General features: G+C 42.3%; 1 protein-coding gene across 2 annotated transcripts in view; it reads left to right on the plus strand.

The window, feature by feature from the left end:
• The window catches only part of NAB1 (NGFI-A binding protein 1), a 65970-nt gene that overhangs the window by 6640 nt on the left and 32982 nt on the right, over positions 1–26348 (plus strand). The window contains exons 1-4 of one of the 2 annotated variants that reach the window (XM_070731948.1): positions 862–880; positions 4703–5536; positions 16455–16588; positions 24551–24602. In XM_070731948.1, coding sequence (XP_070588049.1) covers positions 4718–5536; positions 16455–16588; positions 24551–24602 — 1005 coding nt within the window. In that variant the 5' untranslated portion in view covers positions 862–880; positions 4703–4717. Of the gene's footprint in view, positions 1–861; positions 881–4702; positions 5537–16454; positions 16589–24550; positions 24603–26348 lie in introns of those variants that run through there. The other variant, XM_070731947.1, reaches the window with a different exon arrangement.

Genomic DNA, 26348 nt, shown 5'->3' on the forward strand with positions numbered 1-26348 from the left:
AACAACAAGGCTTGTTGTTCAACTTCTGTCTGTATCCAGATTCATTGTTGTTTCGAAAGCGACCAATCACTGTTGTATCATCTGCAAACTTCAGTACTTTAACACATGGATCTTTTGAGATGCATTTATTGGTACTCTGTTTTCCCCAGAATAACACATGCCCTGATAATAAGCCCAATTGGGCTTTGGAGTGCATGGCAATAAAACCAAGCTTTTATTTCAGGGTTCAGAAAAATATAAGACAGGGTCTTATTTGGGGGGAAAACACGGTATATATATAGAGAGAGAAGTGAAGAGAGCACGAAGCCTTTGGGGGTTCCTGTGCTAATTGTACAGATTTCAGATGTGATTCTGCCTAGCTTCACCTGCTGCTTCTTGTCTATTAGGAAGCTTATGATCCATTTACAAGTATGGTTAGGTACAGTTAGCTGATTTAGTTTAGTTAGAAGAATATCTGGAATGATGGTATTGAATGCTGAGTTGAAGACTATAGAGAGGGCCCTTGCATAGATCTTTGGAGATTCAAGATGTTGTAGGATGTATTGCAGAGTCATATTAACAGCATCATCTGTCAATCTATTTATTCATTAGGCAAATTGTAAGGGGTCTAATAGTGGATCCGTGATGGTTTTCAGGTGGCCAGCACTAGCCTTTCAAAGGTCTTCATAACTACAGATGTTAGAGCAACTGGTTTGAAGTGTTCAGTTCCTTGATGGAGGGTTTCTTTGGCACTAGAATGACAATAGAGCATTTGAAACAAGAAGGAACATAGCAGATATTTAGGGATTCATTAAAGATGCGGGAGAAGATGAAGGCCAGTTGGTCAGCACAATCTTTTAAGCAAGAAGGAGTTATCTTCTCTGGGTAGAAGTGGGGCCTGGTATGTATCTTTTCATCTGGAGGAAACTATCTACTGAAAGTAACTCAAAAACTTGTTCTTCCTCTGTGTGTGTGTGTGTGAGAGAGAGAGAGAGAGAGAAGGCAAACAGCCCTCCCCCAGTGGGCCGACTTCTGGGGAGGCACAGGGTGCCATAATTGCCACATCAAAATGAAGCAATGGAGAAAATTTTATCAATGAGACGACCTCGATTGTATTAAGATCACTCCTTTTATTGTATATACAGCACCCATTAGGCTAAAACATCACCCTTCAGCAATATTCTATTCCAATGTTTAGTGCCTATGAATCTATGATTACAACAAGAGAGAGAGAGAGAGAGTCCCCCTCTCCAAAAGGGTGATTTGACAGTATGGCAAGTATGCATGTAGCAGAGTTGATCAGTTTTAGCGTCTCTAAGGGTTCAAGCAATTTTTTAAAAGCTAGGTTACAGAGGTGTAAAATGGTACTTGAGGTTCTGTGAGTGTATAACTGATAAAAGAGGTGAGGTTTTTGTTTTATGCCTATTGTGATGACTCAGAAAATGTTCATAAAAGCTGCAAGGGCAAGTTTTTACCTATGCCCCTCTTGTGTGACAGTTTTTCCCTGGATCCCTCCTACATTTATTCTACAGGACTGTCCTAAATGGGAAAGCATTGAGTGTAGACTTTTGCATGCGGTCCCTTATTAGGAATTTGGGAATCTGTATAATTGTTTTTTAGTGCCAGACAAAATCTTTATGCCTGGAAATTTTAATGTAATGGCCTTCTTTTGGACCAGCAGAAACCATTCAGCATCAGGGCAGCAGCTAAAGATAGGAGCCTGTTGCTCTTTTGAATGTGCTTTTTCCCTTCATGCAAAGATGTGTGAAAATTTTTTGGATGACAGCTAATTCACACATACATGTAAGATACTTTGATTGTTGATTATCATTGAATCCTGTCATTGTCTTTGGTTGACAGGCTGTTGCTCTAGAGATGAAAGTGTATGTCTACTGAGTTGGTATAGATGTAGATTTCTTTGCAGCACTTTGCGGTTTTAGAACACAACTGTAGAATAACACTTAGGTTCGAATAAGGAATGCTTTGTGCTTCTGAGCAGGCAATGAGTGGCTCACCGTGGGGTTTCCACTGTCAGGCCTATATCTGACAAAGATGATGCTATGCACAATCTTCAATGCAGCTATCAATAGTTATGCGAGGCGTCTTGGCATAGCTTCTTCCTTGGTGTTTTGGGAGTTCCATCTGCTCTGAGTCAGCCACTGGTAGAGATTTGGTCCCCAGGTCTGGATGTGACACAGCTTGACATTTTTGGAGTCATCCCTCCCCACTTATTATATACCACCTTCTTTTACCATCAATAAACTTTGGGTGAATCACGGAGGTAGGCTGTAGTGTCATGAAATTAGGTAAATGATTACTTGATGTGATAAATAAGAAAAGAGGGCCCTTGGTGGTTAATCATATCCTCCAGCCATGAGATACGTGCAGATATTGTTGCACACTTTTAAGAATACATCTGTAAAAAGCCAAATGTTCTCTTCTGTAGATGGGTTTGTCTTGTGTAAAGAAAGAACAGAATCAAATAGGGACATGAAGTAGGAAGATGGGTGACGTTACATTAAGTCTCATGTAAATGGTTTTAGATTTGACCAGATTTAAGCCTCTACCTTAATTCATATTTGTAAAGGAGGATCCATGAATGTGGATGACAGTTCTTTTCAGCAGTAGAACATATGGAATGAGATATTTTGATCCACTTTAAATGAATGTCTGCAAAAAGCTAATTTCCTCTAATGATAAAGTTCTCCAGGTTATATCTTTAATACTGTATTAGATTATTTCTGTTTACAAAATTCAGGGATGAAAGTTAGAATGAAAATATATTCTTTGCTCTTTCATAATCTGAGCAATTCCTCTGTGTTTAAAATACTGTAATACAATTGAATACATATTAAAACTTACATCAAAGCCTATTTAATTAAATGGAATTTGTTACCAGATTAAAGCTTTATTTTTATATGTAAAGTATATTTAGATTTAATCTACCAGGATTTAAATTATGTCATGTGACACTTAGACCTATGTTCTTAATCCATCAGACACAAGTTGAATCTGGTTTTAATGTATTATAAATTTATTCGATTGCATTAATTGTTTTACCGGTTTTGAAATCTTTTTGGAATTCTTCATTTTCTATATTTAGATGAGTCTTTATTTAATTAGCTGATTAGGAGGAATGGATTGGAAAAAGCTAAACTTTTATAACTTTTTCTCTTCACTTTATAAAATAATAAATTTTAATTCTTCAACAAGTTTAGAGGGGAAAGTACTTGAAGTAATATTTCACTGTAGCATACAGAACTGTAGGTATGCAAGAAGAACATTTACTATTAATTAAAAATATTGAGCATTTATTTATTTATATTTATATCATATCTATCTCCCTCATAGAAGTTTAAATACATCTTTTCAAACACTAGTTACAGTTAGTGGAATAGCTCTTTGGAAAGCTGGAATTAATATTTGAGATTATTGAGAATTCTTTTCTGCAGTGGTTTTTATATGGTTATAAGCTAGTGGAGCTGTATCATGCTGGTAGATATAGATATAGTGAATGTAAGGGAAAGATCCTTTTGGCTTCTAGAATGTTTGTTTATTTGATTTATAAATCATACTTGTATAGATGTCCCATCTCATAGACTCTGGGCAGTGTACAATAAAACCATAAAATAATACTAAAGCAATTCCATTAAAGTATAAATGTTATTATTAACATCAATAATAGCAAAAGCTAAGGCTAAGCGAAAGTGTTAGATATTAGTTACAGTGGAGCCATCTTAGAAGATCACAATAAGCCTTGAAGTTACAGTTTACACATTACTTTTAACTAATGTAATTTAGTAAGTTATTTATATTTCACAAACAATAAGTCAGAGATATAAGTGGGGGGGAAAAACCTCTATGTCTTAGTCAAAGAGCGGTTCTTTTCCTTATATTTAGGAGCCATACCTATGTTAGATATTAGGGCTGTGGAAATCCATTGAAAGAGATGCTTTGCAATGCATAATAGCATTGATTCTCTCTTCGAATACCGTAAGTAAAGCAGTTACGTTTTTTTCCAGGTTTGTGTGGTTCTTTCATAAGTTATTGTTAGCTGGCTCTGCGGGTGGGTAAACATATAGCCACGACATGAACAACTATGCATATAACAGCTGAGAACAATTTGTGAAGTGGCTGTAGGAGTCTGAAAAAAGACAAGTCTGCTTTAATGAAACACTTCACTATTTTTGAAAAACTTATACAGTATTTGCTTTATCCTGTTTTTCTTAGAACTGCTCTGGTAAGAATTCCCTCCATAGATGAAAAATGGAGACATTGATTTGCCAAATACTACTTGGTCAGTTCAGCACAATTTTAACTAGCTCCCAATCCTCCTTTTACTATGCCCACCCATAAGGAGTGCATTTATGTAGAACAGTGGTTCTCAAACTTTCTAATGCTACGACCCCTTAATACAGTTCATCATGTTGTGGTGACTCCCGCAACCATAAGTCTAGCTGATGGGCAGGAAGGTCAGAGGGACACCCCTACTGTAAACGCCTGAGTCGGATTGTAAAAATATGTTCCAAGGTGCCAGAATAGAAGCTTTAGATCCTAACATCATGGGAAATTTGTCTTTTCCCATGGTCTTAGGCAACCCCTATGAAACGGCCGTTCAACCCCAAAGGGGTCCTGGACCCCTAGGTTGAGACCACTGGTGTAGAATAAAAAAGCCTATCTGGAAATTGATATTAATTTGATTGCTCTTCTGCTTCTTTTGCAGGGCACTGGGTCCACAATGGCCACAGCTTTGCCCAGAACCCTTGGTGAATTGCAGCTTTATCGCATCCTGCAGAAATCCAATCTCTTGTTCTACTTTGATGCCTTCATTCAGCAGGGAGGGGACGACGTTCAGCAGTTGTGTGAGGCAGGTGAAGAAGAGTTCCTTGAGATCATGGCCTTGGTTGGCATGGCCAGCAAACCTCTTCACGTCCGAAGGCTGCAGAAATCTTTGAGAGACTGGGTCACAAATCCAGGCCTTTTTAACCAGCCTCTCACTTCCTTACCGGTGAGTAGCATTCCAATATATAAGCTACCGGAAGGATCACCAACTTGGCTGGGAATATCCTGCAATAGTTATGAACGGAATAATAGTACCCGGGAGCCTCATGTAAAGATTCCAAAATGTGCCGCCACAACCTGTGTTCAGAGTGCGAGTCCTGGCAAATCTGACGGAGTGGGGAATTTAGTGCTGCCAAACAGTAGTGAGCAGAGACTCTGGCAAGGGCACCATGGAACCGAGAGCGAGCCCAGCCTTTCCCCTGCTGACATTGGTTCTCCACCGTCACCAAAGGATAACACAGAAACTTTGGATGCAGCTGCAGCTCTGTCAGTCACCGAGTGCGTGGAACGCATGGCTTCCACTCTCCCCAAAAGTGACTTGAATGAAGTGAGAGAAATGCTGAAAATTAATAAAAAACTGGCTAAGATGGTTGGTCATATCTTTGAAATGAATGACGAGGATCCTCACAAAGAAGAAGAGATTAGAAAGTACAGTGCAATATATGGCAGGTTTGACTCGAAGAGAAAAGATGGCAAACATCTCACCCTTCATGAGGTAAATTGGGCACCGATATTCTCTGCTGGCTCTTTTTCAAATACCTCAGGTTTTTTTTCACCACTCCACCCCAATCAAATTTGCTAGGGGAACATTGATACTAAGCAGAATTTTATAGGCAGGAAGCACTTTTAATAAATTACTTTTATAAATGTATTGTAAAATGTTTTAACAAAATGTAATATATTAAGTCTTTTAAAAGAAGGATTAAAGAAAATAGTGGTTGAAATGAAAATTGACTGTTCTTTGTCATTCCAGAACTTGGAATTGCTAAATAAACTGACACCTTTTTAAATCCATGTTTTGCTGGCTCCTCTCGGAAACTTCTACAGTAATTTCACATTTAGCTTATTTTAAATATCCTCCTTTAAAGCACAGGTGTCAAACTCAGAGCATCACGTTGCCATTACGTGTCATTGTGATGTTTCTTCGTGGAGCTCTGGTGGCCGTAGCCTGCGCATGACACATCCAGCATGCGGGCCGCTAGTTTGATACTCCTGCTTTAAAGAGATCTTAATAAAAGGAGCTTGATTAGTAATTATCTGTTTTGACATGTACTCTGAAGTTAGTTTTTTCATGCATTTAGATTTTAAAAAAAATGTTGGTAAATGATGAAAGGGTCTTCAAGAGTTTTGATTTCTCTCCAAACAGAACTGTTGTATTCCCAAGGAGATGGTCAGCTACTCAGGGACACACTGTATATTTTTAAAGTTTTCATTCATTTCAGCTGCATTTCTTTGAAACCAAAGGTCTTTATGATATATTGTAGCATTTAAAGCCAAGTTCAAGATAGTTACGCTTTGAAGTACTCATTTGTATTGGATGTTACTGAACAGTAGTAAAACAATTGAGTGAATGTATATTGTCCAATTGTATAAGTCCAATCTTAACAATTAATGCATTTTATTTCCCATTGAGGATAAAAACAAAATATTTCCTTTGGAAAAAGCAAGAAAATAAACAATTGTAGCTGTATGTAAGAGTTAAATATATCTAGTGATAGTGATGATTTTGGATATGTTCAAGACTTTTTGGATTTGTGAACAAAATTATAAATTCTTTTATATAAAAATGTTTCTCTTTCAGCCTTGGTCATTATCTTTACCAGCACCATGTAGTGTATGTTAAAGCCCTTGAGATTTTGATAATTTGTCTGTGTCTACTTAGTTTAATTAACTTTCAAAAGCTGCTTTTATTCATTTTTTCATAGATTGTGGTATACAGTTGTAGATAATTACTTTGATTATTTTTCATTAGCAGTACATTCATTTATTAATTGGCCTAAAATATATTATTCTCAGTTGTAACATTTACTAGTTAAAGATACAATTTCCTATGCATTTTCCGGGGAGTTGCATTCACTAAACTCAGCGTAGCTTAACTTCTGACTTGGCATATATAGCATGGAACAATTAAGAGTATTTTGTCAATTTTGGGTAAATGTCAGACCAGTTTACTAGCTCTTTTGATGATTCTGTGCCCAATCTTAATTAAATTTATTTATTTATTAGAGTTGAAAGGGACCTTGCAGGTCATCAAGTCCAACCTCCTGCTTCAGCAGGAAATCCTACAGCACCCCAGCCAAATGACAGTCCATCTCCTCTTCAAAATGTCCAAAGTTGGGGAGTTCACAACCTCCACTGGCAGGCTGTTGTAACAGTTCTTTTTGTTTAAAAAAATGATATGGATAAGTTGATATAGATGCTAGACAATGCATATTTTATATGCATGAAACCTGTGATTTGCATATATAGGGCATTTGAATGTTGGAAACTTTATTTTTGGGTTTGTAATAAATGATCAGTATTAAGGAAAGGCCATCAGCTGAACCCCCTTGGATTGTCTGCTTTGTCAAAGGGTTGTTTCTTGCAGTTATGTCATTGCTAGCAAATAGTAGTTTCAAGTTGATGGGCTGAACCAAAGGCCCTTCTATTTCTTTCATTTGATCTCCATAACAAATATAGCTTAATATAGCAGTAAAATAACAATTCAGAGCCAACAAACATTTGTTTTTGTGGTCTATATTTTTTTATGGATCATGACGCTTGAAAATGTGCCCTATTTTACCCGCCAAAATAAACTGGACCTCTCGATCCAAGATGATCCTCTGCAGTGCACCGTGGGGTTGATATATGTGTACCAGGAACAGTTTGGTCACTTTGCGTGCCGCTGCCAGGCCAGGCCAGGGTATGAAATGACCCTCTCTTGAGAACAGATTGATGACTATCCATATGACAGTTTGGCCGTTGCCCTTTGGTAACTCCACAATGAAGTCCATGACTATCTCCTCTCAAAGTCAGGTGGGGTTGGCCATGGACTGTCAGAGGCTAGGGAGTTTCCCAATGCAGGTTCGCACAGATGCGACAGATTTTTACTTAACCCTCCATGTCATGTGGCACCCTGGGCCACCTGAACTGCTGTTTGGCTAAATGTGAAGTTCTGAGAAATCTGAAATATTTGGGCTGTTTCACATCATGACATATGTCTCAGGAATTGGGATACATATGGCTTGTTACCTTTTCATGCAGCTCCATCCTGGCGGGTGAGCAGGGTTTTGTGTTTTAAGAACCAAGAGTCCGTTACAAGTTCAGTTTGCAAATTGACATGTCAGGCCATCTGAACTTATTTATTTTTATTTATTTTATTCGATTTTTATGCCGCCCTGAGTCTAAGGAGAATGTGTCCACCAGGAAATTCTTTCCCCCGGGATGTATTTCAGCGTGAACTGAAAGCATTGAAGATGCTGTGCCCACCATATCTATTTGGACCCCAGCGGAAGCCAAATGTGCCATCAATAGGCTGGAACTCAACGTTATTTTTTTGGCCCTCAAGCTTTTCTCTCACCTGGCTGCCAGGCAGCATGTCCTTGTGCTCATAATGTGTCAGCTAAAGCCCATGTGAACAGGCAGGGAAGGATCCACTCACATACTCTAATGCGGGAAACAATGAGACTGGGCCTCTGGGTGGAGCAACACCTTCTGTTCCTCTCAGTGGACCACGTCTCCAGGGTGACAAACACCCAGGTGGATTGGCTCAGTTGGACAACTGTCGGTCCAGCAGAGTGACGAATGCATCCGTCACTCTTCAAGGGCCTGACCAACATCTTCCAGCAGTCAACCTCTTCGCAATCCCAGAGAATGCCCAGCTGCTATGACTTTTCTTGAGGTTCCAGTCAATGGAACCTCCCAGGAGCAGAGGCAGTCAATGCCTTTCATGCCCCCTGGCCCAAGGACCTGTTATATGCCTTCTCCCCCCTAATCTGTTCCCCCTAAGGTCATTCGGAAAATTCTGGACGAATGGGCGAAGATTATATTGTTGGCCTTTCATTGTCCCAGACGATGTTGGTTTGCCAACTTGAAGGCACTGTTGGTAGCTCCGCATTGGCTGATCCCCTTATTGGAAGCCTCACTCAACCAGGGACAGTTCATCCGGATCTTGGGTGGTTCCAGCTGATCGCCTGGCACTCTAAGGCATCAGCAGTTCTCTGCCAAAGTTATCAATACAATGCAGGCCTCTAGAAAGCCTTCCACGGAACATATTTACACCACAACATGGAAGGCATTTTGCTCCAGGTGCACCAGGGAGAGTTGTTCTCCTGTGCAGGTCTCAGTCCTCCAAATCCTGGACTTCCTCCAGGAGGCCTTGGACACGGGCTTGTCTCCAAATACCATCCGGAGATAGGTTGTGGCATTGTCTTCTGTCCTGACTGGGTGAAGCGGCATCTCTAGTGTAGCTTCTTACCATCTGGCATTTCATCAAGGGTGCTACCAATCTGCGACTCCCGGTGCATCAGTTCCCAACCTGGGACCTCGCCAAAGTACTGAATTCTCTCGCCCAGCCGCTCTATGAGCCTTTACGCTTGGTTAATCTGAGATACCTGACTTACAAGACAGTCTTCCTGGTGGCCATCATCTCGGCCAGGAGGATCTCCAAATTGTCAGTCCTCTCGGTCAGACAGGCCTTGTGTGTCTTCCATCAGGACAGGATCATTCTCCGACTGGACCTGTCATTTGTGCCAAGGATCAACATTTGGTTTCATCATGCTCAAGAACTCATCCTCCCAAATTTTTGTCCTCATCCGATTCACGCTCTGTGCATTTTCCCCTCCTCCCCATCACCCTGGCTCCTGTCCGCCCTATTGTGTCAAGCCTGAATCTCGTGACTTGACACAGTAATTTAGTATGAATCTATATAGAGAATGAGGACTTCATCTTGCATTAAATTTCTCCAAGTGGCTTCTCACAAACTTTCCTCTTACAGTTTCTCTGATTTCCAACCATTATTTGGTTTGTCCCACTAGCGATGGCTTCTCTCTAGATAGTTGAAGAGAACCCCATCTTTCTGCAGTTTAGGGTTATTGTGTGCTAGAAACAGAGCTCATGTCTTCAGATACTGGTTGTTAAGACTTCTTGCCTAACTTTTGTCTTTAGAGACAAAGGTTGGGATATCTCAAATAGACACTGGAGAAATATTTTTTTAATTTCTAGTACCGTACCATGCATATTTTAGCTGGTTTTTACTTTTAGGATGAGAAAGGAACTTCTTCCTCCACCATCGTGTATTTGCTTATTCAGAAGAACAAATTTCTGCTATTATGGAAAGCAGTTTATTATGTGTGCATATGTAACCAAAATCTATTTAAGCAGATTCCAGGCTGTATGCAACACAGTTTTTACAATCCAGATTACCTCTCTTTATAAACATATCATTGTCCAATATTGGTAAACTAGGTTGATTTGAACATGTAGATATTTTTGAGCTGATATAAATTTCTGTCCATTTGACTGTTAGGAAAAAATCTGTCTCATTCTAAATGTAGGGCATGTGGAAAAAAAGGAGCTCCAAAAAAGTTAGCTGCCACAAATTTTGTTAATTACCATAGAAATTCTTCACTGAAGAATGTGACATACAAGCCAATCCATTTCTGAATTTTATACCAATGGAACATTAAATGTTTAATAATAAAAATATTGTATTAAGTTTTATTTTGGGGAAAATGGAACAATATTTTTAACCTGAATTTTAATATACATTTCAATCCATCATATTAAAATAGGTAGAATGTAAATGGGAAGTGTTGTCTTAAAATACTTCTTTCTCATTTGCAAGTGAATTAAGTGAGTTAAGTCACAGTAATTATTTCCATCTTCATGAGGACCACAGCATCTGTTTTAGTATGGGAGGATGAAATGACGGTTGGAGTAATGGTGCTCATTTGGTCAATTATTGACAGTTTTAGAGTTTTAGAAGGAATTGGCTGACTTGGAATGCATTTCAGTGATTAACTGACTTCAGGCTTCAGTTTAAAATTTCAGCTTATTGGAAATTTAATTGATTGTGAAATAAACATTCTGTTTCTTGTGCTGGTAAAAATTTGCAAAACTCACTCTTAAATGATTTACACAAACACCTCTGTTACTTTATGTATTTATATATCACATTTATTTATCAAGTTTATGTGGCTGTTCCTTTCACAAGAAGTGACTCCAGGCAGCGGAAAGCAAAAAAGTATAAAACAGTAAACATGTTAAACATACTCATTAAGAAAAGTTGAAGTAAAGAGCACATATGATATTTGATCAGTAATGGAGCTACCTCAAGATCTTACTGCTCCACTGAGACCTGGCAGCCTGAGGCAGCAGGTTTTATCTATGAGAAAATAAGTGGTCGAGCTGACCTTATTTTGGGATGGCGAGTGGGGGATAATGTCCCATAAGGTGGGCACAGGACAAAGAAGCCTCCTCCGTTGGGAGATGCCAAGTGTAGTCCCTGAGGGACAAGAGCTGTAGCATGCTTCCCTTGCTAAATCTGATGGGCTAAGCCAGTTCTTAATTATTTTCTGTTACGCCTCCCCAGGAAGAAGTAAACATTTTGCCCCCCCTCTCCAACCCACCCACCCCCGATCTGGGCCCCAATGGAATTTTAGTGTTAATATTTATTATTTCACTTAACATAAGCTGCAAGCAAACTATTGGATGGGAAAGGCTGCCCTACCCACTTACCTCAGAGTAAGTCCCACAGAATTCAGTGGAGCCTGTTTTCAGTTAGGGCAGGGGTAGGCAAAGTTGGCTGTTCTATAACATGTGGACTTCAATTCCCAGAATTCCTGAGTTAGCATGATTGGCTCAGGAATTCTGGGAGTTGAAGTCCACAAGTCATAGAAGAGCCAACTTTTCCTACCCCTGGGTTAGGGGAATCAATTGAGAGGGACCACGTATCCCCCCCTGTTTTACTCCATGCCCCCCGGGGGGCCCCGCCCCACTATTTGAGAACCACTGGGCTAAGCCAATGTAATCAAAAGAGAGAGAGCTCCTCAGATAGCCCATTCACATGCCATGAAAGCCTTTAAAGGTCAACCCACCACCTTGAATTGGATCGGGAAGCACACTAGCAACTAATGCAGCTCACAGACAAGACACGCTGTTTTATAAGCACACATAACTGCTTAAACCAACTGAAACTTTTGGATACCTTTGAAGGGCATTATAGTAATCCAATCAGCAGGTGACTAGAACATACAGAAGTATAAGGTGATCCTACTGATCTACTGTGTTTCCCCGAAAATAAGACCCTGTCTTATATTTTTTTGAACCTCGAAATAAGTGCTTGGTCTTATTTTCAGGGAGGTCTTAAAGCCCTATATGGCATCGGACCAGAATACCTCCAGGACCGCCTTCTGCCGCACGAATCCCAGCGGCCAATCAGGTCCCACAGAGTTGGCCTTCTCCGGGTCCCGTCGACTAAACAGTGCCGTCTGGCGGGACCAGGGGTACAGCCTTCTCTGTGGCAGCCCCAGCCCTCTGGAACCAACTCCCCCCGGAGATTCGAATTGCCCCTACTCTTCCCGCCTTCCGCAAGATGTTGAAGACCTATCTATGTCGCCAGGCATGGGAGAAATAACTACCTCTTCCCTCCACCACCACCTTTTTTTCCTGACTGTAATACATGAGAATGGTATGATTGTTTTTAATATCTATGGGTTTTAAATTTCGTTTTTAATTTATATTGGATTTGTACTCTGTATATTGTATTGTTGTTGTTGTGAGCCTCCCCGAGTCTTCGGAGAGGGCGGCATACAAATCTAATAAATACATAATGAATACAAATACATACATTATTTAGAGGCGTGTGGAGCAAAACAGGGTTCCTCTTGCCGTCTTACCTGATTTCCAGCTCTGTCCCCCAACCTTAATCAGAGGAAATGATATCTTCAGAGGAGGATTTATTTTCGGGGAAACACAGTAGGAATGGTTATAACCGATGCACAACTTGAAGCTGCTCAAAGGGCCTTCTAGTTATAATTGCCATTTGCTCATCAAGCAGGAGGTGTGAGTCCAGGAGGACCAAAATTATGCACTGGGCCAGTATGGAGTTGAATAACCCCATCTAACACTAAAGGTAATAGTCTTAGAATCGTCAAGCTCCCAGATCCAAACCTACTCAATCTTGCCAGGGTTCAGCTGAAAGCTGTTGCTCCCCATCCAGACTGTCACAAACTCTTGGTATCAGATGTACAATTAGGTTCACAAACCATGCTAAGTTGAGATTTGTTGAATTATGCTTTACTAAATAAGTTAGATCTGAAACACTTGAATTACACGAGATTTGTGTGTGTGAGAGTCTATTTAGAACCAAGCAGAGTTACATTCTATTTGTTTATTCTATGGAAAGGTATCAATAGAATGGAGAATATATATAGCTCAATGTTGAACTATGGACTCCTTGGTTCTCTCCGAGCTTGGTTGTTTACTTGCAGACATTTCATTAACATCTTCAATGCTATTGTATGTGGGTATGTGTGTGGGTATGTGTATGTAGTTTTCTTCTCCATAGCTCTTTGATTAGGGTATTGTTTTCTGCCTATTTGTCTGTTGTTAATCCCTGATTATCAGATTGTTGTTGCTGGCCAGGCATGCTACTATACAGTGATCCCCCGAGTTTCGCGATCTCGAGCTTTGCGAAACGCTATATCGCGATTTTTCCACCCGATGACGTCACTCCCTTCCTTTCTCATCTTTCTTTCTCTCTCTCTTTCTCTATCTTGCTTCTTCCTCTCTCACACTCTCTTCCTCCCTCTCTCATCTTTCTTTCCTTCTCTCTCTTTCTATATCTCTCCCCCTCTTGCTCTCGAGCGGCGGGCGGCACCCAGGGAAGGTTCCTTCGGCCGCCCACCAGCTGATCTGCTCGGCAGCGCAGTAGCAGCGAGGAGCCGAAGATGGGGTTTCCCCTTTGCGTGGGCAACGGGGAAACCCCATCTTCAGCTCCTCGCTGCTACTGTGCTGCCGAGCAGATCAGCTGGTGGGCGGCTGAAGGAACCTTCCCTGGGTCTTCAACTCCCAGAGGGGCGGACAAGCGGCGGCTGGACAAGCGGCCGGACAAGCGGAAAAGCGGCAGACAAGCGGCGGCCGGAAAAGCGGCGGCCGGACAAGCAGACAAGCGGCGGACACGCTGAAAAGCGGCGGACAAGCGGGCAGGCAGGCGGCTCCTCAGCTGCTGGGTCTTCCCAGGTGCAGAAATAAAAACACCATCTGCGCATGCGCGGCCATGGAAAAAGGGGCGCGCATGCGCAGATGGTGTTTTTACTTCCGCACCACTACATCGCGAAAAATCGATTATCGCGAGAGGTCTTGGAACGGAACCCTCGCGATAATCGGGGGATCACTGTATATAAATAGAGCAAACTCCACTCTTGGTATATTGACAATGTTACCTAGTCAGGTAATTTATTTATTGTTTTATTTAATTCAGTTTGTATGCAGCCCAACTCCCTAGGGATTCTAGGCGGCTCACAACCAAATGGAATAATCATACTCACATAGCACCAAGGTGAAAAGCATTTTCTGATTGGGAAATTATTTTCTAAATGTCCCCACAGCATTTTTAAAAAATGAGCCATTTCTTTGTTATTCAGTTATGAGACAATTTTTTTTCTTCCTAGGATCAATAAAATTAATATAGCTTGTCCGCATTCTATTTAGGGGGAAAAAACTTTCCTAAATTGTTTGTTTATAACAAAATTAAATTGGTAGTCTAGTCTTACTGTCATTTCTATTGCTGGTTATATGCATCAGTTAACCTTAAACATTTAAATTTACTAAAACTTTATTTTTTAAAATAATAAATTAACAGGGGTGTCATTTTATTAGCTCTTAATAGTTTGTCAAATCTGCAGTTGGAATAATTCTTTTGTTCATGTTTATTTTATACATTTTTGGCCGCGCTGAAATTCCGTAGACTATTTCTGATGACATAATTAGGTTTAAGATAGATGTCATTGCTTCCAGTTGCTTCATCTCTTCTTTTATATAAATTAGTGTTCTATTGAAATACTGGTTTTGAAAAGGAATGAGTACTTGAACATGTTGGAATAAAGATAAAAAATTAAAATGAATTGTACTGTACTTGGATTTGTTCAAAAATATTACATATTTCTGGGTTCTTTGATGTTAACAAAACAGATTGTTCATAATAGCATCCTGTCTTTGCTAATAAGCTTGTCATTCTTTGAAAGACAGTCCTGTAATCTTGATTCCATCCTTTTACTTTATCCTTACTTCTGTTTCCCTCATCCTTGGCAACATAATCATTTGTTCTAGGCTACTTGAATCACACCCAAAGTACTGTATGTGAATTTCTGCTTACCAGTCAGTATTTACAAAGGCTATGTACCATGGTGGAAGAGGAAAGTTGACTGAAACAAATCTTATTGTATCTTATTGGTTTTGTTTATTCTGGGAAGTTTGTACATGTTTACTTTAAAAATAGCATTAATTAAGTAATTCTGTATTACAAGCCATATATATTAGCATCCGGATTTGAAGTGCAGAAAACCTTTGTATATTTCCTAGTGCTGATCACACAAGTATCTTCACTGTAAGATTATTACTATTATTATTTATTAGATTTGTATGCCACCCTTCTCCGAAGACTTGGGGCAGCTCATAGGATACAAAAACAGCACAACAACAAATCTAATTAATAAAAATTACTACTAAAATCCCATATATATTTAAAATCAGTCAGCCAATTCATTCACAATCACACATAAATTTGATTTATTTTGATTTATTTTCAAGCAACGGAAGAGTTTTAGAGTGTTTTTAATGTGAAAAATGTTGTTTTGTTGGAAATAAAGTTCCAGGGAATAGTTCTGGCCCTCAGTAATTGCTAGGGTACAATGATAACCTTGTAAAGTATTTTCAGCTCCACTGTAAGCAGGCACAATACAATTATAATTATCCTCCTTCATATATGTGTGTGTGTAGGAGGACTATATATATGTGTGTGTGTGTGTGTGTGTGTGTACACACACACACTGCTCAAAAATATAAAGGGAACACTCAAATAACACATCCTAAATCTGAATGAATGAAATATTCTCATTGAATACTTTGTTCTGTACAAAGTTGAATGTGCACAACAGCATGTGAAATTGATTGTCAATCAGTGTTGGAGTTATATTCTGTTGTTTAAGTGTTCCTTTATTTTTTTGAGCAGCATATTATATATATACATATATATATTTGCATGTAAGATTATTTTGTACTTGGGTACAGTGGTGGGCACAATTCTAACAAAAATTGCATCTCGAAAATCTGATTACTTCCCATCACTGCTTACTCACACATTAGCACATAATTAAATCAAGAAAGTCTGGATTTTCTTTAAAAAACAGCCTGTCTCAGTGAAAAGTATCTTTTGTTGATATTAAATTGTTTCAGTAAGTACCTAGTTATTATAAATACTGATCTTTTTCCGTGAAAAAAGTTATTAGAAAATTGTAACAGAGCTGGACAAAATCCACCTTCCTATGGATATTACTAATGTTTTGAGCAAGTGCCACAGGTATTACAGGCTTAGATAGTTTTTCCAGGACTGATGTGCTAATGAGTCAAATTTTTTTTGTATGTTTTTATAGCTCACAGTAAATGAAGCAGCTGCTCAGTTATGTGTCAAGGATATTGCACTATTAACCAGGAGGGATGAACTCTTTGCTCTGGCACGGCAGATCTCTCGAGAAGTTACATACAAGTACACTTACCGGACCACCAAGTAAGCTACATTAAAAAAAAAAATTAACTTGGATTGGGTACATTATAAAGAATTAGAAATCAGTTTGCAATCTTTCTGCCCTACAGTCCCACAGGCAGAATACAAATATATGAACCAGATGGAAAACGTGAATGCCAGTGCATTCTTGCTTCACTGAGAATCTTACATGTTTGGCATCATTCTGTGCCTTGTTTTGAGCACAGAGGATTAGACAATTTAACTGTAGAAAACTGCAACATATTTCTCTGTTGGGAACATGGAAACCTTCACATATGTACAGAGTTGTTGTTTTTTTCATTAGAAGACTACTTGGGGTGTTCCCAGACAGGGTAAAAATCTTTTTCATCTGTCATATGTTTAGTATTGTGATGGCGAACCTACAGCACGCGTGCCACAAGTGGCATGCAGAGTCATATCTGCTGAGACACGAGCCGTTCCCCTAGCTCAGCCCCAGCGGACATGTGTGCGACCGCTAGCCGTTTCAGCCTCCAGAGGGCCTCCAGAGGGGGAGGGGAGGGCATTTTTCCTTCCCCAAGATCCAAGAAAGCTTCTGGAGCCTGGGGACGGTGAAAAATGGGCCTACCAGTCCCACTGAAACTCAGGAAATGGGGGAGCATGGGTGCGTGGGGGGCATTGAATATGGGTGTGCACATGCACTATTTCGGTACCAGAGGAAAAAAAAGGTTTGCCATCACTGGTTTAGGGAGTATTGCTTATAGCAGGGGTTCCCAAACTTGGCAACTTTAAGACTTGTGGACTTCAACTCCCAGAATTCTCCAGTCAGCTATGCTGTCTGAAGAATTCTGGGAGTTGAAGTCTATAAGTCTTAAAGTTGCCATGTTTGAAGACCTCTGGCTTATAGGAACTCACTTTCTCCGTACTGAAGGAGCGGGTCCAGCAGTCACATGGGTTGCTCATGTCCAATCCGGTGGAACTGAGCCTAGTGTTAAAAAAGCTTGCCGGATCCGCCCCTTCCCCAGAATTCGCTCAGTTCGCATATCCTGCGGTTGTATTGTGATAGCTCGTTCAACATTCTAACACCTTCCCTTCGATCCTTTCCTTCAAAAGTAGTAAGAATTGTTTTACCATTATTATTTACTTGCACGAATAGCGCCAGCCGTTTGAGGCTCGGCTTTTTTCTTTTGGAGAAGTTGCGGTTTCGTTTCCCCCCGGCGGTTTTGCCGTGTACGATTCCCGCCGCCGATTGTGGATTCCTTTAATCCCTTGGCCTGGAGGACTCGGTGCAAGTATTGATTTATTGATTATTATTGTATATGATTAAAGGGCTTTAATATTCCTCCTGCGGAGTGAGACGCCTTCTAGTCTCCTGGACTTAGTCGATCGCTTTCCCTTTTAAAAATCCTATTTCGGAGCGATTTTTTGGCGCGAAGGCCTTCGCGCCCTTTTTAAATTTAGGCCTCTTGTGTTGGCCTTCTGCCAGCCGCGTAGGCCTCAGTCCACCGCGTGGATCCCGGAGCGGGCCTTGGGACGCCCAGGCTTAATTCTCCACCGGCTAAGCCTCCAACCAGAGTGCCTTGGTTTACTTAATTGAAAAGTTTAGGGAGGCTGGGCCCCGCTGGATCTGGGGACACGAACTCTGGGTTTGCCCAGATTGCCCTCAAGTCTCAGCAGCTTCGAGGCCTCGAAGCAGGATCCATTCCTCTTGGGAAGTACTTGAAATTCTTCTCCTTAATTATTCAGTTATTGGCTCAGCCTTGTCTTCTGTTAATTGTCAGACTATGGCTACCTTTCCCAAGAGAGGCACAACTAAAGGTCCCAGAGAGGCCAGGCCTACAGGCGATGAAATTACTAGTATCCCCCAGGCCTCTTCCTCCTCTTCTCCAGGGGCCCGCCCCTCGACCAAGGTCACCAGGGCCGAGAAGAGAAGGGACCTAGCCCTACAAAGAATCCATGATAAATCAGCAAAACGTTTGAAAGTACAGGCCCAAGTGCTCAGTAGTCAAGACCCCCCAGAGGCTTCTAGTCTACCTCCTTCTGGGGTCCCTGTGTTATCTCTGGATGAGCCTAACCTAGACAGACCCCAACCTAACCTATGGGGCATAGGTCCAGAGGAACCAGATATTATTGAAGATTCCCCCCAGCCAGGATCCTCCCAGGCCTTTAGGGATTCTTCTGCCATTCCTGCTGATATTTCTAGTTTACCTCCTGAGTTCCAATCTATTTTTTCTGTGTTGTCCAAGGCCATTGATGCCAAACTCTCCACCATCAATGAGCTTTCCTTACCTCCTCCTCCTCCTCGTCCCTCCCGCCCCTTGGGTTCCTCCCCAGCGGTTAGAGCTCCTATTCAGGAGGATTCAGATTCCTCTCAGGATGAATATGAGGATTTGGAGGATGATGAGGATCCTTTTCAAGGCCTTTCAGATGATGAGGAATCCCAAATAAAGGTTCCTTCTCCAATTACTATTTTTCCTTCTCAATTATTCAAATCTCTTCTCCTCAAAGCTAGAATTTCTACGGGATTAGCGGCCCAGGAGAAACAAGCCTCCACTTCCACTGATCCCCCGGAGGAGAATTTACCTTACTTCACAGAGGAACAGGAGGATAACGAGGTAATTCCTATGCCTAAATTGTTTAAAGATGCCTTACTTAAACAGTGGGATTTCCCAGCCTCTGGCCTTAATCCCTCCACCAAGGACAGAAAATTGTACAAACTTTCCTCTTCCTATGAAGAGCTCCTATCCTTTCCTAAACCGGATGAACCTGTCAAGATCCTTCACTCGGCAGCGGCTGTGCCAGGCGAAGCGGAGGAAGTCCTCCGCCCAGAGGACAAGCGGATTGAACAAATGCTCAAAAGAGGATTCACCGCAGATTCCTGGGCCATTAAAAGTTCTGCAGCAGCTTCCTTTTTCTCCAGAGCCATGCTTCTGTGGCTTCGCCAACTACAACAGCATATTCCTCCCGATGACTTGAGAGGTCAACAAGTCTTCAACAAAGTCTTTGCAGCTGCCCAGTACGTGGCTGATGCCACCTTGCAATCTACTAGATTTTCTGCCAAGTCTATTGCAGCTTCTACAACGGCAAGAAGACTCCTATGGATTCGCCCTTGGCAAGCGGGAGTACGCCAGAAATGGCAGTTATCCCAGGGTCCCTTAAAGCGCGACCTTCTTTTCGGTGATCTTCTGGATCCACTCCTCACGGAAACCACGGACAAGAAGAAAGTCTTGGGCCCAACCACCAAAAAGGCTACCAAAACGCAGTCCTTTCGTCGCCCAGGGCGCCAGCCAGATCAAGCGGCTTCCTATCAGAGATCTCCAGGTCAGTATTCCCCCCGCTTTCGTTCCCAAGGTAGGAACTCCAGGGGCAGAGGTTTTCGCTTCCAAAGGGGAGCGTCCTCTAACAGGGCTTCAAAAAAACCTAGATGGTAATTTTTCCTCTATTCCCATAGGGGGTCGCCTAGCCCATTTCGCCTCTAATTGGCGTCTCACCTCCAAGGACCCCTGGGTCATTGACACTGTTCAAACAGGCCTTCTGTTAGAATTTGTTTCTCCTCCCCCGAAACGTTTTATTTCCTGCCCTTCTCCCAGGTCCTCCTCAGATTGTAACCGTATGGAGGAGGCCATTTCTCATTTATTGTCCATCAGAGCCATTCAACCGGTTCCGTCCGGGCAGAAGGGTCTAGGATTTTACTCCATCCTATTTATGGTGCCAAAGTCCTCCGGAGGTTGGAGAGCTATTTTGGATTTAAAGAAGCTAAACCTATTCATCAAATATAGGAAGTTTAAGATGCACTCCTTATCTTCTATTTTGGCCGCCATCCACACGGGAGATTTCATGGTCTCCTTAGACCTCACTGAGGCCTATCTCCACATTCCTATAGCCAAATGCCACAGAAAATTTTTACGTTTTTCCTTTCAAGGCAGGCATTTCCAGTATAGGGCAATGCCATTTGGCCTTTCCTCGGCCCCTCGGGTCTTTACAAAGCTCTTGGGGTCCCTGGCGGCCTATATCCGGGCGTCTCCCATCCATATTTTATGTTATCTTGACGATATTTTGATTCATGGGAACTCCCTAGAGAAAGTGAAAACAGACCTGTCTGTCACCATGTCAGTCCTTCAGGACCATGGATTTTCCATCAACTTTGATAAAAGTCATCTCCAACCTTCCACATCCATCTTACACCTGGGTTCCATTATTAATTCAGAATCCTCCCAGGTTTTTCTCTCTCCCGAGAGAAAACTCAGTATAGGGGAGTTAATTTCCAACATTTTATCCAAACCTTCAGTATCCATAGTAACTCTGTCTTCCCTTTTGGGGAAGATGGTGTCATGCATAGGCATCATTCCCTGGGCTCGCCTTCATGCTAGGGAACTTCAGTGGCTCCTATTACCCTTTCAGAGATCGGGGCACAGCAACTCAAATCGTCGCATTGTCATCCCACTAAGTGTTCGCAGATCCTTCAAGTGGTGGAAGTCTCCGGCCATGGACAAAGGATCCCCGTTCAGGTGCCCGGATCAATTTGTCATCACCACAGATGCCAGCCTATCGGGATGGGGCGCCCACGCCCAGGGGATGATAGCCCAGGGCACGTGGTCCCCGGAGGAAGCCTCCAAGCCAATCAATTGGCTAGAATTAAGAGCCGTTTCCCTGGCTCTGAAACATTTCTCTCCTCGCATTCCCAACCGGCACGTTCTCATTCTCACCGACAACATTGCCACAAAAAGCCATATCTGCAGACAGGGGGGCACGAGATCCAAGGCACTCATGAGGGAGGCTCTCAAGTTAGGCCTTTGGGCGGAAAGACATCTTCGGTCGCTCCTAGCCGACCACATCTCGGGGAGCCTCAACGTCCAGGCGGATTGGCTATCTCGAGCAACGATAGATCCAGGAGAGTGGAACCTCCATCAGGACCTGTTCCATCAAATCTGCCTCAGATTCGGCCTACCTACTCTGGATCTCTTCGCGACCAATGCGAACGCCCAACTCCCTCGCTTCTTTTCCAGATTTCCATCCCCGGGAGCGGAAGCAATCAATGCCCTCCGGAGCCCATGGCCTCCAGGCCTACTTTACGCATTTCCTCCAATTCCAATTCTCCCGGACGTGATTCACAAGGTCCTCACCGAGAGGGCCCGAGTAATCTTAATCGCCCCTCATTGGCCCCGCCGGCCCTGGTTCGCGGATCTCCAACAGTTGTCCGTCCAGGACCCCTGGCGACTCCCCGTTTTGGGGGATATGCTGCGGCAGGGGGCCTCATTCCATCCAGACCCGGAGTGGTTCCACCTCACCGCCTGGCTGTTATCAGGAGAGACTTAGAACTGCGTGGTCATGACCCCGATACAGCGGAGGTCATTTTAAAGGCCAGAAGGAGTTCGACCAATCGAATCTACGACCACACGTGGTCCAAGTTCCACCAGTGGTGTCTACAGGAAGGCCTCTCTCCTCTGTGCATCCCCATACACAGAATCATTTCCTTCCTTATGCAAGGCTTCCATAAAGGACTTTCTACCAGCACCCTCCGGCGTCATCTGGCAGCCATTTCATCTGTCCTAGGGGGCCCCCGCAGACAGCCTCTCCGATCCTTTCCAGAGGTTCAGGAATTCCTCAAGGGCTTAGCCAACCTCAGACCTTCCAAGGTCCACAGGTATCCCTCTTGGGATTTGCCACGGGTTCTCCATTCCCTCACGCAGGCACCATACGAACCCCTAAAATCAGCGTCCCTCAGGTACTTATCCTTTAAGGTAGCATTCCTGGTGGCTATTACCTCTGCACGACGCATTTCGGAGCTGGCTGCCCTCTCAATCAGACAAGACCTTTGTCAATTTCATCAGGACAAGGTAGTCTTGCGACTGGACCCTACCTTCTTACCCAAGGTCAGTTCCATGTTCCACAGAACTCAGGATATTGTCCTACCTTCCTTCTGCCTCCAACGAGACCATCCCTTGGCAATTAGATGGCACACTCTGGATCTTATTAGAGCGCTGAGAATCTATATCCAACGCACAGGACCCTTTCGGAGGTCAGAAGCACTGTTTATAGCCTATCACCCCAGAGTCATGGGGACCAAGGTGTCTTCAACAGTAATAGGCCGTTGGATCAGAGGGACTATAGCTAGGGCCTATGAATCGGCCTCCCTCTCAGTTCCCAGGAACATCACTGCGCATTCCACCAGGAGCGCAGCCACCTCGGCCGCTTGGGCGACTCAAGCCCCGTTGGAGGAGGTCTGCAAAGCAGCCACTTGGGCCTCGCCAAATTCCTTCATCAGGCACTACAAGATTGATGCTTACGCTTCAGCGGACGCTGCCTTCGGCAGAAGGGTACTCCAATCCGTTATCTCACACGATAGCAAGCTAATCCCACCCTAGGGACCATCTATTGGGTATGTCCCATGTGACTGCTGGACCCGCTCCTTCAGTACGGAGAATAGGCGTTGATTGCTTACCTGAACGCCTCTTCTCGTACGGTGAGCGGGTACAGCAGTCACTTCCCGCCCTTGTATGTGTCTTCCTTACCTTTCTATAATCCTTTTTCCTCTAACAATAAGAGTTGAACACTACAGAGCTTCACAGCTGAGCCTAGTCTATGGATTCGCGAATTCTGGGGAAGGGGCGGATCCGGCAAGCTTTTTTAACACTAGGCTCAGTTCCACCGGATTGGACATGAGCAACCCATGTGACTGCTGTACCCGCTCACCGTACGAGAAGAGGCGTTCAGGTAAGCAATCAACGCCTATTCTCTCCCCTTGCCATAGATGGTGCAATTCAGTGTTAGTGAACATACTGAACCATGTACTTCAGTGAGCAGAATGGCTTTAAAAGACAGGAAGAAGAGTTCTAACCAAGACGGGGTTCAGTTAAAATAAACCTGAGTCCAGAGTAGAATTGTAACCTGAAAAAATATTGACAGGACCTTCCCTAGTCTGCCCTATCTTGAAGTCTCGATGTGTTCCCTCCCTTCCTCCATTCCTCCTCCCCTTTATTTTCATAAAAACTAGGAAGAGTTTTGTCTGAGATGTATTCTCAAGTTAGAGTTATACACTGTTCTGGTTTCTGGTAGATATTTAGCAATTACAAATAACTCTTATTAAATGCATTATATCATGAATAAAGAAACTCCATTTATTTCTCTGCTCTTCTGGAATTCAAACACATTCCATACAGGTCCCTTATCTCCCTTGACTGCATTTCTCACATTCTTTCTCCTTCTCCACTTAACAAGATTTATTTTCCTAACAGTATGATTTCTAAAAACAGCAGAACTGACTGTTAATCAACACAGAATACTTTTGCTTACTTGAGAACGGCAAGAAAAACATCCATTTTTCCCTTCGGCAACGTTGAAACTCCACCCTTCTTCCCCACTGACCCCCTGACGTGCAAAATACATCACTACAGTATTTAACCCATTCCTCTCCTTAATATCTTCTTCCAGACATCTGTTCTCTACATTTTTGGGCCCTTCTGAATTTAGGGTTAACCCAGCGAACGTCTGATTCTCCCTCACTAGATCTTGAACTCATAGCCCCATCCTGTGGTTGGCCTCCCACCTGTTCTACTACCTGTAACCCCGGGCCCCCCACTAATTCATAAACACTATCTGAATCCGAGTCCTCAATATCTTCATCCTCCTCCAACTGACCAGAAGTATGTACAACATACACCAAAGTTTGTTTATCTGGCCATTGTCTTGGTAGCAGCTCTTCCTCTTGTCTTTTGAGGCAACTACATGTCTTCGGAGAAGGGTGGCATACAAATGAAATAATAATAATAATAATAATAATAATAATAATAATAATAATAATAATAATAATAAATTGCCTATGAAGTTGCCTCAAAATCAAGAGTCCCAGATTGAGACAGTATAAAATTTCTGCAAATGAATAGACAAGCATGTGAATACATTAAATGAAGATAAATTCAGAGAAACATAATTTCCAAAGCTGGTGTTTTGCAATATTTTTTCTTTACACATTCCTGTTATACATATATATATATTTTCATCTTCTAGGTCTAAATGTGGAGAAAGGGATGAACTGTCACCAAAGAGAATTAAGATAGAGGTATTGTACTTTTAACTTGTTCTGTCTAGCTGTGGCTACTAAAACTGATTTTTGTAAGAGGAAACGAACAAATACCTAACAGTCAAACAAGTCACTTTAGCAAGATAACTGTTTCACTGAAATGTCCACAAAAATATTCTGAAGTAAATAGAATCCAATTTTCCCAAGGCTGGGTTCTGTAGATCAGTGTTTCCCAACCTTGGCAACTTGAAGATATTTGGACTTCAACTCCCAGAATTCCCCAGCCATTCGCTGGCTGGGGAATTCTGGGAGTTGAAGTCCAAATATCTTCAAGTTGCCAAGGTTGGGAAACACTGCTGTAGATTGTGAATATCATCACAAATAATGGGAAGAAGTTTGGGAAGTCCATTGGAGAAAGAAAATTGAGTACGATGGCATTACGTTTTGGTCTATTTATAGAAATGAACTTGTAAGTGGTGTAAGATATTTAAAATGAAAATCAATTCAAGTCACTTTTCAATAATATAAAAAAAATGTGGTAGTTTAAAATGCCTCTTGACTGTTTTTATTATAACAATCAGTTTGATGTGGTGGTTAAAGTGCTGGCCTAGAAAAAAAGAGACTGTACATTTCACGCCTGAAGCAGGAAAGCCAGCTAGGAAAATAGCACTTTAAAAATCTTGTGATTTTAATGCCCTTGAACTGGCGGCATGAAAAGATTTTGTCAACAAGAATTTGGCTCGCGGCTTTATCTGGTCTTCCCAGTCACTCCTGTCAGCCCTGGTCCTTTTTGTTAAGAAAAAAAGTGAGACTTGCGACTATAGAAAATTCAACGCCATAACGATGTGTAACGTATACCCTTTGCCACTCATTCTGGAACTGATGGAGAAGCTTTGGTCAGCTCTTTGGTTAACCAGCAGCAGAACAACTGGGCTGAGTATCTAGCCGTCACGGAATTCACCTTTAATAATTATTCATTCATTCATTTGTTGGATTTGTATGCCGCTCCTCTCCGAGGACTCGGAGGTATTTGCGTGGGGGAACGTGGGGGAACTGAGACATCTCCCCCTGCCTATGTAGTTTTAGTGCATGATATGACTGTATGTATGTTTTTTATTGGGGTTCTTTGCTTTTAGATTTATAAATGTACAAGTGTTATTTTAGATTTTGAATTATTAGATTTGTCAATGTATATTGTTTTTGTCACTGCTGTGAGCCGCCCCGAGTCTGCGGAGAAGGGCGGCATACAAATCTAGTAAATAATAATAATACCTCCACCCAAACCACTCCATTTTGCACCAACTTGGGCTACCACTCCCAATTCTTTCCACTCACGCCGTAAGCTCAACAGTCAGTTCTTGGGCCCATTCCCAGTGGAAGTAGTCATTAATCCAGTGGCATATCGTCTAACCTTGTCCCGCACACTCTGGATTCATCCCATGCTCCGTCTTGTCCCAGCCCGTCTGTTCTTCTGCTTGACTCCCATCTGTGCCCAGCGTCTGGGATGCTCTGCAGCGTCTGAAGTTGCCAGCATTCTGGACTTCTTATGGCTGAAGGGCTGCTTCCAGTACCTAGTGGAATGGAAAGCGCATGAGTCGGAAGAGTTCACGTGGGAGGATGTGATCTCTTTTCATGGTCCTGATCTGGTTCAGTCATTCCACAAGCACTTTCCGTCCAAACCGCATCCTGACCGACAGACCAAGGGGAAGGGGTCTGCAGTGAGGGATATTGTTATGGCCTGTTCATGTCCTGCACAATTAGCAATGGACCCAGAGGCAGTGGTGG

The sequence above is a fragment of the Erythrolamprus reginae genome, chromosome 1, assembly GCF_031021105.1.
Source record: "Erythrolamprus reginae isolate rEryReg1 chromosome 1, rEryReg1.hap1, whole genome shotgun sequence".
NCBI lineage: Eukaryota > Metazoa > Chordata > Lepidosauria > Squamata > Dipsadidae > Erythrolamprus > Erythrolamprus reginae.